This window comes from Sesamum indicum, linkage group LG1 (genome assembly GCF_026168435.1).
Source record: "Sesamum indicum cultivar Baizhima isolate 11 linkage group LG1, ASM2616843v1, whole genome shotgun sequence".
NCBI lineage: Eukaryota > Viridiplantae > Streptophyta > Magnoliopsida > Lamiales > Pedaliaceae > Sesamum > Sesamum indicum.
This window is the reverse complement of record NC_142657.1, coordinates 13,950,763-13,967,818: the sequence shown is the minus strand read 5'-3', so window position 1 is coordinate 13,967,818 and position 17,056 is coordinate 13,950,763. Positions and strand designations below refer to the sequence as shown.

Genomic DNA, 17,056 nt, shown 5'->3' with positions numbered 1-17,056 from the left:
TGCTTGCAGTATTTTTAACATACCATGCAGTAGATCCTCGATCGTTAAAATTCTACATCTTTTATTCGGCAAAGCTACGGGACTTGTATAGCAATAGCAGCATGCCGTATGTTGTGATTGAATCATACACAATTATAGTAGTATCAGAAAATTGGAAATAAATCAAACACTAGGGGAAACTGCTTCCTTGATAGTGGACGAGCAGCTGCTACATTGATGGCTCAGAAGTTGAAGACGAATAAAGTGCTGCTCTACGTGGTGAATGTTCCCCAGGCCTGGGCGGAATTTGCAAGGGTTCCATGCTTCCAGCTAGCATTTCTACCACCCTACTAATGGACGGCCTGTTTTTGGGCTCGGTCTGTATGCACCACAAGCCAACAATAACCATTTTCGTAACAAAGTGGGATTCATCTTCATTCTCTATATTGTCGAGATCCATCTTAGTATTCACTTCCAGGTGCTTGTAGATCCAATCTGGGAAATACATTTCGCTCGAGCAATCAGCTCGATGATCAAGATTCTGCCTGCCTACCACCATCTCCAGAACCATCATTCCATAGCTATAGACATCTGATTTGTGAGAAACTCTTCCAAAGTTTCTGCAGAATACTTCTGGAGCAATGTACCCTATTGTGCCTCTTGCGGCGAACATTGATACTATACTTGATCTGTTGGGGCACAACTTAGCAAGCCCGAAATCTGAAATCTTTGGATTGAAGTCCTTATCCAGAAGAATGTTATGAGGCTTTACGTCAAAGTGCAGAATTCTTGTGTTGCAACCTTGGTGTAGGTAATCCAGCCCTCGAGCAATGCCAACTGCAATCTCGAACAACTTCTCCCATCCTAGTCGATACTCTGCTGATGAAGAGGAACTGTTTTGAATGAACTTTTCAAGAGAGCCATTCGGCATAAACTCATAAACAAGGGCTCTTTTAGGACCCTCAAAGCAGAATCCAAGAAGAGAGACGATGTTAACATGGGAAGTTCTGCTAATACTTGCAACTTCATTCATGAAGTCTTCTCCATTTTCTTTCGATTCATTCAAGATTTTCACTGCTACTGGACGGCCGTCGGGTAATTTTCCTTTATAGACGTTACCATATCCTCCTCTCCCTAAGTTTTCACTAAATGAGCTGGTCATTTTCTTGAGGTCTGAGTATTTGTATCTTCTCTGTGCAAGATTGCCGTGGTTACTCAAGAAGAGCTCAATGTCCTTTTCATTCCCTGTTTCGGCCTTTTGTAGTCTCAGGAATCTCGGGAATAATTTATGCTTCCTACCCAAGAAAACGAGTAGGATTATAGAACCAATCACAGTCAAAATCACACCACCTGCATAAAAATGCCATCAATGTTTATTCCTGAGATGTAGATATCAGAAAATTGTTCTATATGTTACTGAAAGAGTGGCATGTAAGAAAGAAGAGTTAAGGTCCAATTGACTGAAGTAACACCAAGATCAACAGATTGAACTCAGATCATAGATACACTCTCATGCAATTGAAGAGAAGTTTGAGAAACAGCTGAAAGAGCACATAAATATCTTCGAGGTAAATTACAATAAGTTCCTTTAATGTTTGATTAATTACTAATATTCCTCTTTGGAAAATTATCAATACCCTAATTTTAACAAATATGAAACAACTAGCACAGTCCGTTAGTTTTTGTTAGCTTTTTATCTATTTAGAGTGAACGGACTAAAATGCTTTTGTGACTATAAATTATAATTTTATTTAGTTTTCAAAATTTTTTGAATTATTTTTTGTGCACTAAGTAGAAATTTTTATTTGTTTATAATTTTTCATCTTCCAAAAAAATTACAATAAGAACAAAATACAATCTCAGGGTATTGATAATTTTCTAAACAACGAAGGGATGTGTGTAGTTATGGCAAATTAGTTTTACAGAATATCATTGAAGATGAGGGCGCTGGCGTACCTATGAGTAAAATTGTTTTGAATTTCCTGTTTCCTGCAAACAAAGCCAAAACGGGCAAGTCGAGTCTGGCTCAGTTAACAGATGAAGTAACCTATTTGGAAACGCAGTTTACATAATGAATTTTGGTTACCTGGTTGTCTGCATTCGAATTCGTTCAAGGCGTTGGTAAGACACTGCCCACCTCCATGGTGACATTCATAACAAGTTTCACTCACATTCCACTCTACGGTAAATTCAGTACTTAACATTTCGAGCAGTTCACTGGAGTTGTTGTGAGGGTTCATAGGCAGTTGAAAAAATTGACATCCTTGAGGGATTCTACTTTCCCTGGTAGCAGGAACACCACTTGCCGGATATCTATAATACGCGGTGACGTCACCACAGCTTTTATTATAGTAGCCTCTGAAATGATTTCGTACTTGTTCATTATCAGGTTGACCGTAGCATATGAACAAGGTGAAATTAGGGGTGACTGAAAATGAAATAGAAGGAGATTTAGGTAGAAACAGATTTCCGAGACGGGGGAAATTGAAAAGACATGCGGAACCCAAGTGTGCTTGATGAATGGGATGGCGGATTAATATTTTGTTTTCGGATATCCTGTCGAGAAAATCATACCAAATTCCCCCAGCCCCCAGCTGAATAATAGGAGTTTCAGACTCACATTTATCAACCATGAGTAACCCGCAGTCAGGTTCCATCCTGGAGTATGGAAATTGCAAGGAGCTACTAAGATTTCCACACCAGAATGATTCTTGGCATTGCGAATCTGCAAAGTTGATGATCAAACAACAAAAGAGAGAGAAGAAAATGAAGCACTTCATGCCAAAAATCAAACTCCACAAATACGCAAAGACTTGTAAAATTCTTGTACTGATGACTGAACTACCAATTGACTTGGAAAGGGGAAGACTAAAAGAAGAGAGTTGGAACTTGGAAATCAAAGTAATGAAGAGCACATTTTCTTAATATCAGACCTCATATCATATTTGCCCTTCTCAATTTTATAATTTAACAATCACCCAAAATGGACTTTTTCCCTTTAACTCATAAAATGCACTGAAGTTTGAAATATTTTATTGAATTAGCAAAAGTATCACCTGCACTACACATATAAAAAATATTTTTAAAAATGAATATATCACTTGCTAATTATACAAAAATATTAAGCTCATAATGTTATTTTTATTTTTTTTATTGAATCATTAGTATATAATTATATTTTAAAAAAATTGATAATAATAGTTTTGATTAATGAGAAAATCATTAAATTTGTTGTTTGTAATTCACTTTTAAATTTAATTGATACTATTAAATAAAACAAATTAAAGTATTGTTTTTTGTCTTTTGTATTTACTAATTATTATGTTTGATAATTTTGTATTGAAACAAATTAACGCGAAAGTAAAATATAATACATAAAAGTTCCAATATTAAAATAAAATTAAGGATTTTTTTCATAAGAAATTCCAATTTAGAAAAACTAATCATGTTTTATTTGTAGGTTTTTTTCATGTCTATTTACTTTATTTTATGTTGTTATATTATTTTTGCGGAGTGTTGTATTTTTCTCTTTTGATTTTTAAATTTATTGATGTGAAATGATTTTAAACTAATTATTTATCAACTATTGTTTGTAAAAGTTTAATCTAATCAGACATATCCATATTATTAGTATTAATTTATATTGTAATGTCATATAATTATGCTAATTATAATTTGCTATCAAATTTTAAACTTTTATCAAAATATTATTTACATTCTTCATTAACTTCTAAATTTAAAAGATTATTGTTTGTAATTTTTAATTCCGTCATACTTTTAGTGTGATTTCTTGATCTATTAAGTCATTTAAACTTAGTATTATCTATTTTTTAAAATTTCGATATCTTAAAATTTGGGCACCCATTCATACCAAATTTAAATATATATAAGACTGTGTCCATTAAATCATATGAAACGGTATGATTTAAAATCACATGGCTTGATTCAAGAATACACCATCTTGAATGATTATTTTTATGTTCGAGTACGATATATCGACATCCGTATATCAATTAAGTTTAAAATTTTATCAAATATATTTTTCTGTAAGTTTGGTCATATTTAACGGTATTGTCTAGATTTTGATGGCTCGATTAACCAATATTGTTCAACAATATAAGATGATAGTTACAATTTAAAAAGAATCTAATATTAGTATTATGATAAAATCAATTAGTCGAACTTACTCATTTTAAAATTTTCAACAGGATTTCTAATTTAATAAACATAGAGGATTTTTATCTGAATTTTTTAATATTTACTCTTTATTATTATTTTTTTATTTTTGAAGTTTGGAGTAGTATTTACATATTACATATATGCTATTAATTCTCAATTTGACAGTGCCAAGTAAATATTATTTTTTAAAAAATAATTTAAAAGCATTTCTAAAGAAATATATACGTTAAAATATTGTTTCCTTAATTATCTTTTACAATATATTAATTCATTCTACAAAAAGTTTAGAGAAATTAGGAATACCAATTATTTTTCTTCTTTGATCAAATTTTGTTCTTATAACTAATTATTTATTATTGAAAAGAATATTCCAATAAGGTTACGAATGTCTTCTTACAATATGAATAAATACTTAAGAGATTCTCACTATTATACATTTAGTCAAAAGTTGTGCATATTAGTATTATTTTACATCCAATATATGAAGATAAAAATTAAAATTACACAAAAATACAGTTTCAAAATAATTTTCTAGGAATAATATTAAAATAAAATTACTTAGTTAGAAGTCACTCATTTTAAAATTTTCAAAAACATTTTCAATTTAATAAGATTCATAATGCTTATTTAAGAATTCATTATATTTATACTTTCATATAGATATATATATATATATATATATATATATTAGTCTTTTGTATATTGTTCCAATGTTCTTCATTTAAAATTTCATTGTGACCTAGTAAGTTAATATTTTTAATGTTCTAACAAATTAATCAAAGTAGAAATATAATTTGCTTATATATTTATTTATTTATTTTAGTTGGATATACTTATCATTGCCCAAATAGTTTAGAAGTATTAGAACTCTTAAATAATCTTTTTTTAATAGAATTTTATTTATTTTTAACTAATTTTGATTTATTATTAAAAAAGTTAGTTAAGTAAAGATATGAATGTGTTTTCACACAGTGAAAACAAACATATTTATCTTTACAACAGAGTGTCACGACATAAAAAATTAATAAATTTATCTATTTTATCTTTACAACAGAAGATCATACAAACAACTAATAAAAATAAATAAATTCACTAGAATTATATTGAAATGCTTTTAGTTGTAAGGATGTACTTTTTTATAATATTTATATGGATGATTATGTTGTTCAAGTGCATGATATAAGTTACATAATTTCGTTAATAATAAAGCGTTAATTTATGAATGAGCAGCACTACAGCTGATTACTCAACATATGAACAGAAATGGGACCTCAACAAACACTGCAATTTTCATATCTGCAATTGACATAAATCAAAGCAGAATGCTACACAGATACAGAAATCGATAGAGTTGGCGCCGATCTTGGAGGTGAAGAAAGGTATGGTTTTGGTGGGACTTGCAAATATTCAAGTTCTCCTTCCAACATTCCTACCACCTTATTCATTGATGGCCGATCCTTGGGATCAGTCTGTATGCACCACAAGCCAACGATTATCAGTTTTCTCTTTGCGAATTGGCTTTCATCTTCATTCATAATCCCGTCAGGATGAGCTCCCGTTTCAGCTTCCATTTCAAGTTGCTTGTAGATATAATTTGGGAAGTATACTTCACTCCAACGATCAACGTCGGCAGGATCAATGTTTTTCCTCCCTCCAGCTATTTCCAGAACCATCATTCCGTAGCTGTAGACATCTGATTTGTGAGAAACTTGTCCAAAGTTCCTGCAGAACACTTCTGGAGCAATGTAGCCCATTGTGCCTCTGGCAACTAACATTGACACTACACTTGATCTGTTGGAGCACAATTTAGCAAGCCCAAAATCTGAAATTTTTGGATTCAAGTCCTTATCCAGAAGAATGTTGTGAGGCTTGATGTCAAAGTGCAGAATTCGTGTGTTGCAGCCTCGGTGCAAGTATTCCAGCCCTCGAGCAACACCAACTGCGATTTCAAACAATTTTTCCCATCCCAATCCACCCTCTGCTGATGACAAAGCAGCATTCTGTATGAACTTTTCAAGGGAACCATTGGGCATAAACTCATAGATGAGAGCCTTTTTAGAACCCTCGAAGCAAAATCCCAGGAGACTCACAATGTTAATGTGGGAAGTTCTGCTAATACTTGCAACTTCATTCATGAACTCATCTCCATTTCCTTTCGATTCATTCAGCACTTTCACCGCTACCAGACGACCGTCAGGTAGTTTTCCTTTATAGACACTACCGTAGCCTCCCTTTCCCAAGTTTTCACTGAATCTCTTGGTTATTTTCTTAAGGTCTGAATATTTGTATCTTTTTAGTGCAAGATTTTCATTGTTCTTCAAGAAGAGTTCAATATCCTTTTGGCCCTCTGGTTTGGCCTTCCGTAGTCCTAGCAATTTGAGCAGTGTGTACTTTCCCCGCATGAAAAGGAACAAGAGTATGGGAGTGGATGCTAGAGCAACCATTGTCACACCACCTGTTATTAGAAATCACATCATATGCAACTGAAAGTTGACCGACTATTGAAAGCGATGATAGAGCAAAGATTTCATCCGAGCAGAAAATTGATGGGGGACAACATACCTACGAGCATAATCTTTTTGTATATCCTATTTTCTGTGAAGAAAGTCGACATGAACAGACAAGGATCAGATAGAGATAAAAAAGGAGATGGAGACCAAAGGAAATAGAAACATGTTTCCCTTGTTTTTTCTTTTTCTGTTAGCCTGGTGTGTCTGTTATTCCCGATAACCTTGATACAAGACATAAAAAATCTTAACCTTGCCCGAGTAAGAGATAACATAAAAACAGTAAGTCCGCAATGATTTAACCAGTTCTTGTTTGCAAAAAGATATCATTCTAGCTCAAGTTAGTTCAGAACAAAATAATTCATGAACCAGCTGCAGAGAAATAACCATAGCAGAGTGATACCTGCACACCAAAATCCATTGTCGCTATTAGTACGACACTTTCCTCCTCTACTGTGACAAGAAAGACAATCAGCAGAAATAGTCCACTCTAAATCAAATTCAGCACTTAGCAGTTGGACCAAATTAGCCGAACTCTGATTGGACTTGACTGGCATTTGAATTACTGAACAGCTTCCAGGGATACTAATTTCCCTGGAAGTGAAGCCATAGGCAGGGTCTTTATAATACAATGTCCTGAGCTCACAACTTGTGTAATTTTTGTAATTTTGGAAATAATCTTGTATTTTTACCTTATTATTATGATCAAGAAACATGGCACATGAGAATATGGTGAGATTGGGGGAGACTGTGAAGGAACTGAAAGGAGAATCCGGCAGAGATTGATTTTGGAAGGAAAAACAAGTTGTGTCGCTCATCTGAGCATTAAGGAAAGGGTCTTCAACACTGAACTTATTTGTAGATAGCTTCTGAAGAATGTTATACCAAGTTCCTCCTGCCTCCAACTGAATTCTTGGAGGTGTAGTATAACAATCAACGACAAATAATCCACATTCGGGTTCTGTCGTGTCAGAGAGTGGAAATTCCAGGATTCCTAGACTTCCACAGCTGTAATAGTCTGAACACTTGGAACCAGCTGCTTGGAGCAGAAATGGATGAAGCAGAAAAAAGAAAATGGAGCACTTAGCAAGATTCATGCTGCTGTTGTACTCGTTTAACTCTTCTACACCTGCTTTGCCACCACAAATTTGTATCATATTGTCTGTCAAGCCAGTTTACTAGGCGACGACTTTGAAATGGAACGAAAAAGTACGCAGTAGTTGAAAGACTCAACTCATCAAACTCTGGTGAGTCAACGAAATAATATTTTATTTCATGTAGAAATGGAATTCTGACTTTTCTTTGTGGAAAATGACTCCCAATCTCATGAACAATGAGAACTGAAGTTGGCAATTGGGCACCAAAATGCACCACACATGCTTTCCTCAATGATCATGGCTGCTTCCACATTCTTCTGTCCAAAATGGACAGTTCAGTCGCTCTGTATCGTATACTCTGTTTAACCAATGCAAAGAAAATACGAACAGTGTCGATCGTGTACAAGAATGAAAAATCTTCAATTTTCTTCATCTTATAAAATTCTGGATAGATAGCAGACAGTTTCACTGTACTGAGAGACCTTGATAAAAGAATGGACTCCTTGGTTCTACTCATTATGATACATTCATATATTATTTGCAAGAATATATTGACATCATTACAACACTATATTGACATCCAAAATAATCACCTAGTCAAGAAAAATGGTGAATCAAGGAGAAAGAATGGTAATGGGAAGAAAAGGACCAGAAAAGAAGTGGATGATAAGGAGAAGGCACACATATTATACTACTCTAACTCCACTTGGTCGTTTCCCTTCCATGGCATCCTTCTTATTACGGCAGTCGGCACAAAGGAAAGGGCCTTGCCAAGGCTTTGAGCTCATAGAGAATATGGAACCAGCATGAACTGAGATTCCTTCGTTAGGTGCAAGATCAGCCTGGCAAACTGCACAGACAAAAAGGCTGCTCGTTTGACCACTGGTGTCATCATTTCCCAGTCTGCCAATGTTGCAATGAAAAAGATTGTAAGAACTTAGAATGAAATCAGTTTGGAGATGATATTATGGTGACAGTCGGAAGAGAAGCAAAACCTACGCATGTTCTGGTCATTCTCGGAATAGAATGAGAATCACCAAAAGAATCTAACCTTTCAGCAAGCATTGCTGATCCTTCTTCAAATAATTCCTCCACAATACCCACGGAGGCTAGCTTCATTGATAATTTATTTGCCGATCCGTAGGATTTTTTTCTGAAGAGCAAGGCTTTAAGTTTGGTATATTTCTTAGGTGTAGGAGGAGGCGGGACTCTGTTATCTGGAGGAATTATATCAACAACTATGCAAGTTGTGTCATCCTTAAGCCCGCGTGTCCTCAATGCTTCCTGTACCATACCGGTTGATGCAATGAGATAGTATTCCATAGGGCTGGTCTAACATGTGCAGATTAGGCATTCAATTTGCACATTCAGTTTTTGTTTCAACTCTTGACCATCTGTTTTTCATGCAATCATATATCGGATGGAGCAGATTTTACAAACCAAACCAAGATAACATAATATGATCGGGTTAAAAGTATACCTTGACGACTAGCTGCGCAGCAAGTTCAGCAGGCAACCCACGGCAAGATTTTGCAGCCATTTCTGATGACAATGCATCCCAGATGCCATCAGAGGCAATTATTAGCCTCCCACCTGTACTTGATAGCTTCATGGTGATGACATAAATCAGTGATTTAAAGTAAAACACATCGTGACAAATGGAGCATAAGTTAGAAGCTACATGATTGATCCAAGAGAGGAAACATGCGAAATGAACTAAAAATAAAAATGACAGTTTAATGTAGCTACCTTCACTTGCTTGACATATGGTATTGGGACGATAAATTCTCCCACATCCATGTCCCCGATTGATCTGGAAAGGCATAAACCCCCTGGCCAACAACGTAGAGGACCAACCTACAAAAGTAAAGGAAGGATACATCACATAAACCCTCTGGCTAATAACAAGGCTTTCCTTTGCGGCAACTGTGTGGACCTCACCTCAGTCCCACCGAAAATGCTAAGCCTTCCGACTTCACCTCCACTTGCTGTTACACGCTCTCTTCTGCAGTTAAGTGAGAAAATGAGTTTTGTATGACAGATAAATGGAGATAATGAACAAGATCAAGAACTAACTCTTCCGCATTTTCTTCGAGTCTATGATCAACAGTCAAGACTGACACACCGCCACCCTGAGCATCTAAAATGCAGCGAGAATCTCCAACAGATGCAACTGTAACTGTCCACCCATCCACAATTACAAATGTTGCCGTAGTTCCCGAAGTTTTTCCTAAAGAGGATGAGATGAGGACAGACGGGATCAGCTTGTTGAAGGACATAACTAGGAAGTATTAACAATGGAAAACACAGTCAAGGGTGAACACCATGCCTTTGCTCTGAAACTCCTTGTCAGTTTTAACAAAGCCAGCAACTAAAGCTCGAGGTAAAGCATGAAGCCATTCATCCCGTCCAAGCCCACGAGGAATGGCGTCCAACACATAATTTAACAAATGATCTCTGGAAAAAATCGCTGCAGCACTCCCATTATGCCCATCAAAAATCTGAAAATTGGTACACCATTTATTATTGCAAGAAATGATTTATACAAGCCTGCGATCTATCAAACAACACGTTTTCAGAATCCAGCAGATAAACTGAACAGTAGTTTCTAACTTCTTCATTCTAGTTACTAAATAATCAGGACAAGTGCACAAATAATAAATATAAAGAGTACTTTCCACGTTATGAAGATCAGAAAGGTTTTGCTCACTGAAGTATAAGTAAGTCAAGCAAAACAAATCAGCAAAAAAAAACATACTGAACATTCCATTAATCCCAAGAAAAAAGAAAAATCAGATACATACTCCAAAAACAGAGAAGAATGTGGATGGATTTCCAGGAACCCTCTGGCAATCAGTCTTCATAAAAAAATAATCCTCCCCTTTCCTGGACTGAGCTGCAGAGCCATATCTCACTGTTGGCCTCTCCATTTTCTCATTCTTTAACTCCCTACTGATTAGTGCAGCTAATGGCACAAGATCATGATGATGCCGATGCCTCTCTTCCCTCGATCCCATTTCCGCTTCTCACCAGCTCCTTCTTTGGACACACTCCCAATTCTACTGAGATGCAGACTATTTTATATCAACAAAATCACACTAATATTCACATCTCAGCAATTTTCCACCATCATAACCACTCCACCACAAATGAACAGAACTCAACTTCACTTTCCAAAAGCCTCCAACATTTTCCAAGCCCAATTCACTTTTCTCCATGAAAAGTGAATTTTTTTCCCACAACACGACCAAAAATAGAAACCTTTTCTGCAATCCCCAATCAAACTAAAATCGATGTTTTTCCACAGCAAACCCAGAGTTGAAAACTTTATCTGCAATTAGAACTTATAAGACATATTTACACCATTATGAACACAAGATCTCAAATCCCAGAAAGCTAATTACTAAAAGGAAGACAAAGAAACAGCAAGGAGAAAGAAAGGAAACATGGGATTACCTCAAAAGAAGATGGCTATGCTTTTATTTTGTGTACTATGTTTTTCTTCCAGCAAAGAATGCCAAAATGCAGATCTGATAGTGACTGGAAAACCAAACAAATCCACTAGAAAAAATGAAGTAATAAAGAAGGGAAAAATCCACTAGGAAATAAGCCAAACGCGGATTGATGACAAGGAATGAACTGTAAGGCCCCCCCTCCCAATCATCAAGAATCCATTACTTCAATTTTAATTACTTAAGAAAACAGACATTCTGTGATTAAATTATATTGTAGGACTGAATTTTAAAACAGGATACAGATCAGCAAGACAGGCTAACAAAGATATTTTGGGCAGTATAAAACAGGGTAATTGTACGACAAGTGGCAATCACAAAATACACAGAAATGTATACTACATCACAATTTTTATATTTTTATGATTTGTTATCACGAAAATATTAACAAAACTCATATTATATTATAAATCAGCAAATTATCTTAATAAAAAATATAATAATTTATCATCATGTATTTTAATATGAACTAAAATATCTCCCTAAATAAAGTGGCACTTGCTCATTTACAATATTATGGGGACAAATTGCATGAAGCCCTTGATATTATAACATTTGATTTTCGTTTAATATTTATGAATGATATTAGAAAATTGAGTTGGGAATTCATGAAATTTGAAGATTGAATGACAATTACAGAAAGAAAAAGAACACTATTTGGGTGTTCGCATACTTGCAGTCCCAATTCGATCAAGTTATATTTACTACGGGCCTTTTTGTGTGTGGTACGTATTGTTGATGTAAATGGGAGATAAAATAAATTTATATTTTATTGAAGTTATAAAAATATGGAATAATGTTGAATTGTGCCATCACACTATCAAGATAGACTAAATGACAAAGTGTTAATTAAGGTTTGATGAATTACTAACAGATCTTCATTTTTTATAATAAACAGTCTTATCAGATTTTATAAAGTCTCTTTATATATATGGTAAAAATAGAATGGATTTCTTTTCATATTTTTTAAATGTATTATCCAAGATTTTCTCCTTTTCTTTGCTCTAAGACGAGATGTTGAATCCCGTTTTATGTAATTGACAACCACAAAAGGAAAGAATAAATGAGGGGAAAGGACACCCATAGGATGTTCAAAGAAGAGGGATCAAATGAGGGGAAATTGGGCCATTCTTGTGGTTAATATTAGCCCATTGAGTAAATAAATGGGCTACTTGACTTAATGGGCTGATTTGATCATATGCTTTTTTGTATAATAATTCTATTTTTGTTTCCTTTCAATCATTGGGAGTGAAATTAATTGCAAAATTCAACTGCTTTTAAATTAATACAATTTGGACCAAATATACAGTAAGATGTACCAAATATACAGTAAGATGTATAATGTAATGAATCAATTGAGAAAGTTTATTATGTGACCTATGGTTTATTATCATATTTCCCTTCAAAGTTTTGAAAGATTGTAAGAATAGGGTTTCTTTTCCTGTTTTCTTAGGCATCAATTCAACTATTCTAATTCCCAATTCAACCCAGTCCTAGGCAGAAGAAAAAACACACTCACAAGTGCAAACACAGAATCACACAGAGACAGTGGATTTTTGAGTTTCCTTCAAACACGGTTTGGTTCGGGTCAGAAACGCACCCTCATTCCATTCAACTGAAGTGTCCGCCACGCCCCCAAATTCAACTCCCATACATACATTTATATACATAGATATGCCAAAATCTTACATGTACTCATTCTTTGTAGCTAAAGTTGGGATTTTGTGAACTCTTGTGAGAGACCCTTTTTTTTGTTGTTGTCTGGGAATCGGTGGAATAACTTGCGGAAGATGGCGGCCGCCGGTGACCACCGGAGCATGAAAGAGATTGTCTATGATGCCTCCGCCGGTGCCGCTGCGGGTAATTTAATACTCATTTCTTTTTCCTTTTTGGCTGGAAATAGTTTGTTTGAGTATTTTTCTTAATTTAATTGCAGGTGCAATAGCGGCTACATTTGTTTGCCCATTGGATGTGATAAAGACGAGGTTTCAAGTCCATGGCTTGCCTGAAATGCACCCTTCCGGTCGTGGAGGTGTCTTTCCTGATGACTACAATTTCGTCACTTTTGTTAGCTTATTAGATTAAAAAAGAAATGATTTTTACTAAAAATTTGGTTGCTTGTTGGTCCTATGTAGTTGTCGGGAATTAACGGATCCTGCTGTGGGTAGAGCTTAAAAGTTTGAATTGTGTTTGCGGGTGTAAGGGGTTGATGAGATGTTTGAGCTCGTGTACAATTTCGCTTAATTTATGTTAGACCTGCTCAAATTTTGCCATTCAAAAGAGCAGGCATTCAATCTTGCTATTGACACTGAAAATGATTGAACAGAAGTTTGTAAATTATGCTATAAGTCAGTCCATCAAATTAGATGCTTAACAACCAGGAACATCTAACAGCCGTTGGGGCTCCAGCTATTCCTTAAAAGGATGGCCTTTGTTAGATTAAATTGCATCTGTTTTTATCACTGCATTGCTGGAGTATCTTATGTTAATGCATTTTGTTGGTAACAATTAGGCAGTGTCATCCTTGTGAGCCTACAGAATATTGTCCGGAACGAAGGTCTGAAGGGACTTTACCGGGGCCTTACACCAACATTGGCAGCATTACTTCCAAATTGGGCAGTGAGTCTTCTCTTATTATTCACATTGCTTTGATTTTTTTTTATTATTATTATTTAAAGTATTAGTTTCCAATTATTTGTACTGTATTCTTAATAGAATACTTGAGTTTGATATGTAGGTACCTTATGATTAAATATTTGCATTTCTGTTAGAACTTAGAAATCACCCTCCTAGACTTCATTTGTTCTTTCACTGGAATTGTGTTTGTTTATGTGAATCTTCTATAGTATTTCCTTCTCAATTGTTGCTTAAGAAAATAGGGTATAGTGGAGAGTCAACAGTAGTATGCGGGATTTCAATATCAATTTCCTAAATATCTAGTGTTATCCAATTGAATAAAATTATTACACCTCCTATTCTATCTTATATCCCCATACACCTCCATAATGACAGGATATTCATCATTTGTAGGTGTACTTTACAGTTTATGGACATCTTAAAGAAATACTACATTCATATGGTAGGTTTCACGTACCTTGGAAATATTTTCTCTTTTCTTGCTTTTGCTAATATGTATAACTCCATTTCTGATCTTACTCTGGTTTATTAGAAGTGGAACAACTTAACTAGTTGATATTACGGAAAAATATTTTCTGTAAATTTTCGCAGTTTTACATTTTGCTACATTGCAGAGGGTGGCAAGGGCCAACTTACAATTGCTTCAAATATGATAGCGCAGTTTTACATTTTGCTACATTGCAGAGGGTGGCAAGGGCCAACTTACAATTGCTTCAAATATGATAGCTGCTGCAGGAGCTGGTGCTGCAACAGCCGTCGCAACAAATCCATTATGGGTTGTCAAGACACGACTTCAAGTAGGTTGGAATATTTTGTAACATGTCATAAAAATAATCCTGCATACTTGATTGTAAATTGAATGTATCAACTTTTTTTCTCTTTTTAGATCTTAGTTCTTATAATTTGGTTCATTATTCTTGGATATCCATTTTATACAGTACTGGCATTTCTGAAAATCATGCTATAATGAGAAGAAATCAGATGCCTAAGATTGAGACTTTTTATTAGGTGTCTGTAAGGATATATGATTTGATATTTCATGAATCTGTTCCTTGATACCATCCATGATTGTTATATAGACAACAGTTGTGTAGAATATTGAGTTTTTTGATCCTTTATTTATTCATTTTGTCCGCTTTTGCGTGAAATTGATTTGAAATTCATCTTGGTGCATAGACACAAGGAATGAGGCAAGATGTTGTTCCTTACAAGAATATATTTTCTGCCCTGAGACGAATTGCACATGAAGAAGGATTTCGAGGATGGTACAGGTCAGTCCTCATTCTTGTGGGGCAAAACATTGAACTATTTCATCAGTAGCCTGGAAGGAGTGAGTAATTTGTTCTACCAGGCATTTGTCCTCAAACCATAATGCTTTGAGATGAAACGATTCTATTGGCAATTTACAGTAATCCACTCTTTTTTCCCTTCTATAGACGGCAAGAAATTGAACTGCATGCTTGTTAGGTTACTTATTATATGTTTTTTGGTTTCACTTTTTTCCCGACATCTCTTGTACAGTGGCCTTCTGCCTTCCTTGGCTGGAATTAGTCACGTTGCGATCCAGTTCCCTGCATATGAAAGAATAAAGTTCTACTTGGCTAAACGAGGTAAAGACCATGAGTCTTGCTTTCGTTTTTGCTGCTCCTATTTACTGCATTTCTTTTTTGGTTTCTCTTAATATTTTTGTGCTTGTGGTTTGGAGGTGTTGTGTTTGTCTATTGGGAGGGGAAGAGGTTTTTCTTCGGTGATAGGATTGTATTTTCTATTTTCCAAACTGACTAAATCATGTTTTTCTTCAATAATTTCCCATTTTGGAAGACAATAAAAGCAGTAATGAACTCAGCCCCTGGGAAGTTGCAGTTGCCTCGTCATTTTCAAAAGTAGTTGCATCTGTATTGACTTATCCACATGAGGTATTACTTCCTTTTGCTTGTCAACTTAACCCTAAGCGTTTATTATTTCCTATCTTTCTTTACTGGTCTCATCAGATGTGCTGATTCTATTCAATGTTTGAACTCACACAAGGTTGTGCGATCAAGGCTACAAGAACAAGGTCAAGTACGGAACTCTGAGTTACAGTATACAGGTGTTATTGATTGCATTAAGAAGGTGTTCCAAAAGGAAGGCATTCCCGGGTTTTATCGTGGCTGTGCTACTAATCTCTTCAGAACAACTCCATCAGCAGTGATAACATTCACAAGTTATGAGATGATACATAGAATTTTGCGGCATGTGTCACCTCCCGAGGAGAAGCATCCAGAACCACATCCTAAGCCTGATGGTGGAATCAATTCCCAGAAGGGAACAACAAGCCCTGGAGACAGCAATAATTTAGACCAATCTGTAAACCCATCTAACGATAGAACTCATTTTATTCCTTTGGGAAATACGGATAAAGTAGCTGTTAGGCATTGAGCCCACAGATTATTTACCACAAGTTGAACAATTTTAGATTTTAAAGTCAATAAAAAGCAACTGGAAACTCAATTACTTAACTGTTGTTATCTTGGTCGTTATTTTAGAACTTTCCCCCATTCTCCATTGTATTAGACAGCCGTTGCTGCATTCAAATGATTGTGATGTGTTTACCCTCATTAATGCTGCTTCATCTTTTCGTCATGCCTATCTGTTGTGTGTTAAGATGGCCCTGCTGAATGGAGAATGTTTATACTTTGAAAATGATTATTTTGCTCAACTGAAGTGGATCAATCGTTGAATACTATGTTTACTCTGATGTAATAAATTATGCTGATGTTACGTTGTATTGGCAGGTTAAAATTATTTCATTTTTTTTATTTTTTATGTTACGCGTTGCAGAAGAATATTTTATTTATTCAATTTTCTCCGGAAAAAGTTCATTGTGCATCAAAGGTGAAGAGTGACCACTTGCCAACTTTGTTTCTTAGTTGAATGAAGATTGATGATACATAAACTCTGGACCTCTGTTCTACATTGTATGTACTAACAATCGCATGTACAAAATAGCGAAAACTGATTTTAATTTTTCCCTCAATGAAGTTGGTATTTGCTTCTGCCTGATATCTGTCTGTTTAACAGAAATACCGCAAAAATTTCCCCAAGCAGGATTGGAATGAGGAAGAAATCCTCCATTTTCTGAGTTTATAGTGTCCAAATAAGTTCC

General features: G+C 35.1%; 4 protein-coding genes across 7 annotated transcripts; 1 reads left to right on the top strand and 3 right to left on the bottom strand.

Annotated features, from left to right (window-relative positions):
• Nucleotides 1–41: 41 nt before the first annotated feature.
• Nucleotides 42–2,886, bottom strand: LOC105160664 (LEAF RUST 10 DISEASE-RESISTANCE LOCUS RECEPTOR-LIKE PROTEIN KINASE-like 2.4). Its single transcript, XM_011078147.3, has 3 exons — nt 2,066–2,886; nt 1,936–1,968; nt 42–1,329 (listed from the first exon to the last, which is right to left on the bottom strand). The coding sequence occupies exons 1-3, from the start codon at nt 2,757–2,759 to the stop codon at nt 209–211; spliced, it is 1,848 nt and encodes a 615-aa protein (XP_011076449.2). The 5' UTR covers nt 2,760–2,886; the 3' UTR covers nt 42–208.
• Nucleotides 2,887–5,424: 2,538 nt separating this feature from the next.
• Nucleotides 5,425–8,017, bottom strand: LOC105160654 (LEAF RUST 10 DISEASE-RESISTANCE LOCUS RECEPTOR-LIKE PROTEIN KINASE-like 2.5). Its single transcript, XM_011078136.3, has 3 exons — nt 7,069–8,017; nt 6,721–6,753; nt 5,425–6,613 (listed from the first exon to the last, which is right to left on the bottom strand). Exons 1-3 carry the CDS (start codon nt 7,820–7,822, stop codon nt 5,484–5,486), a joined length of 1,917 nt encoding a protein of 638 aa, XP_011076438.2. The 5' UTR covers nt 7,823–8,017; the 3' UTR covers nt 5,425–5,483.
• Nucleotides 8,018–8,269: 252 nt separating this feature from the next.
• LOC105160628 (putative protein phosphatase 2C 15) lies at nt 8,270–11,451 on the bottom strand. Of its 4 annotated transcripts, none has more exons than XM_011078100.3 (9): nt 11,219–11,451; nt 10,567–11,105; nt 10,092–10,263; nt 9,839–9,992; nt 9,704–9,767; nt 9,512–9,619; nt 9,243–9,368; nt 8,814–9,046; nt 8,270–8,665 (listed from the first exon to the last, which is right to left on the bottom strand). In XM_011078100.3, exons 2-9 carry the CDS (start codon nt 10,777–10,779, stop codon nt 8,449–8,451), a joined length of 1,287 nt encoding a protein of 428 aa, XP_011076402.2. In that variant the 5' UTR covers nt 10,780–11,105; nt 11,219–11,451; the 3' UTR covers nt 8,270–8,448. The 4 variants fall into 4 exon arrangements, with proteins under 4 accessions (XP_011076402.2, XP_011076409.2, XP_020549277.2 ...); XM_011078107.3 differs by having other exon boundaries at nt 10,567–11,093; XM_020693618.2 differs by lacking the exon at nt 11,219–11,451 and having other exon boundaries at nt 8,758–9,046; nt 10,567–11,212.
• A 1,166-nt stretch (nt 11,452–12,617) lies between these two features.
• LOC105160619 (nicotinamide adenine dinucleotide transporter 1, chloroplastic) lies at nt 12,618–16,409 on the top strand. Its single transcript, XM_011078088.3, has 9 exons — nt 12,618–13,134; nt 13,211–13,306; nt 13,787–13,893; nt 14,305–14,353; nt 14,596–14,708; nt 15,088–15,182; nt 15,433–15,521; nt 15,733–15,827; nt 15,940–16,409. Exons 1-9 carry the CDS (start codon nt 13,065–13,067, stop codon nt 16,327–16,329), a joined length of 1,104 nt encoding a protein of 367 aa, XP_011076390.1. The 5' UTR covers nt 12,618–13,064; the 3' UTR covers nt 16,330–16,409.
• Nucleotides 16,410–17,056: the final 647 nt, after the last annotated feature.

Coding starts and splice junctions, on each gene's coding strand:
- LOC105160664 (XM_011078147.3), bottom strand. CDS start 2,759: ATGAAGTGCTTCATTTTCTTCTCTCTCTTTTGTTGTTTGATCATCAAC. Junction 1,969..2,065: donor ATTCGAATGCAGACAACCAG/GTAACCAAAATT, acceptor CTTTGTTTGCAG/GAAACAGGAAATTCAAAACA. Junction 1,330..1,935: donor CAAAACAATTTTACTCATAG/GTACGCCAGCGC, acceptor ATTTTTATGCAG/GTGGTGTGATTTTGACTGTG.
- LOC105160654 (XM_011078136.3), bottom strand. CDS start 7,822: ATGATACAAATTTGTGGTGGCAAAGCAGGTGTAGAAGAGTTAAACGAG. Junction 6,754..7,068: donor CAATGGATTTTGGTGTGCAG/GTATCACTCTGC, acceptor CTTTCTTCACAG/AAAATAGGATATACAAAAAG. Junction 6,614..6,720: donor CAAAAAGATTATGCTCGTAG/GTATGTTGTCCC, acceptor TTCTAATAACAG/GTGGTGTGACAATGGTTGCT.
- LOC105160628 (XM_011078100.3), bottom strand. CDS start 10,779: ATGGGATCGAGGGAAGAGAGGCATCGGCATCATCATGATCTTGTGCCA. Junction 9,620..9,703: donor GCATTTTCGGTGGGACTGAG/GTGAGGTCCACA, acceptor TTACTTTTGTAG/GTTGGTCCTCTACGTTGTTG. Junction 9,047..9,242: donor CTGCGCAGCTAGTCGTCAAG/GTATACTTTTAA, acceptor GGTATGGTACAG/GAAGCATTGAGGACACGCGG.
- LOC105160619 (XM_011078088.3), top strand. CDS start 13,065: ATGGCGGCCGCCGGTGACCACCGGAGCATGAAAGAGATTGTCTATGAT. Junction 13,894..14,304: donor CATTACTTCCAAATTGGGCA/GTGAGTCTTCTC, acceptor CATCATTTGTAG/GTGTACTTTACAGTTTATGG. Junction 15,522..15,732: donor GTTCTACTTGGCTAAACGAG/GTAAAGACCATG, acceptor CCATTTTGGAAG/ACAATAAAAGCAGTAATGAA.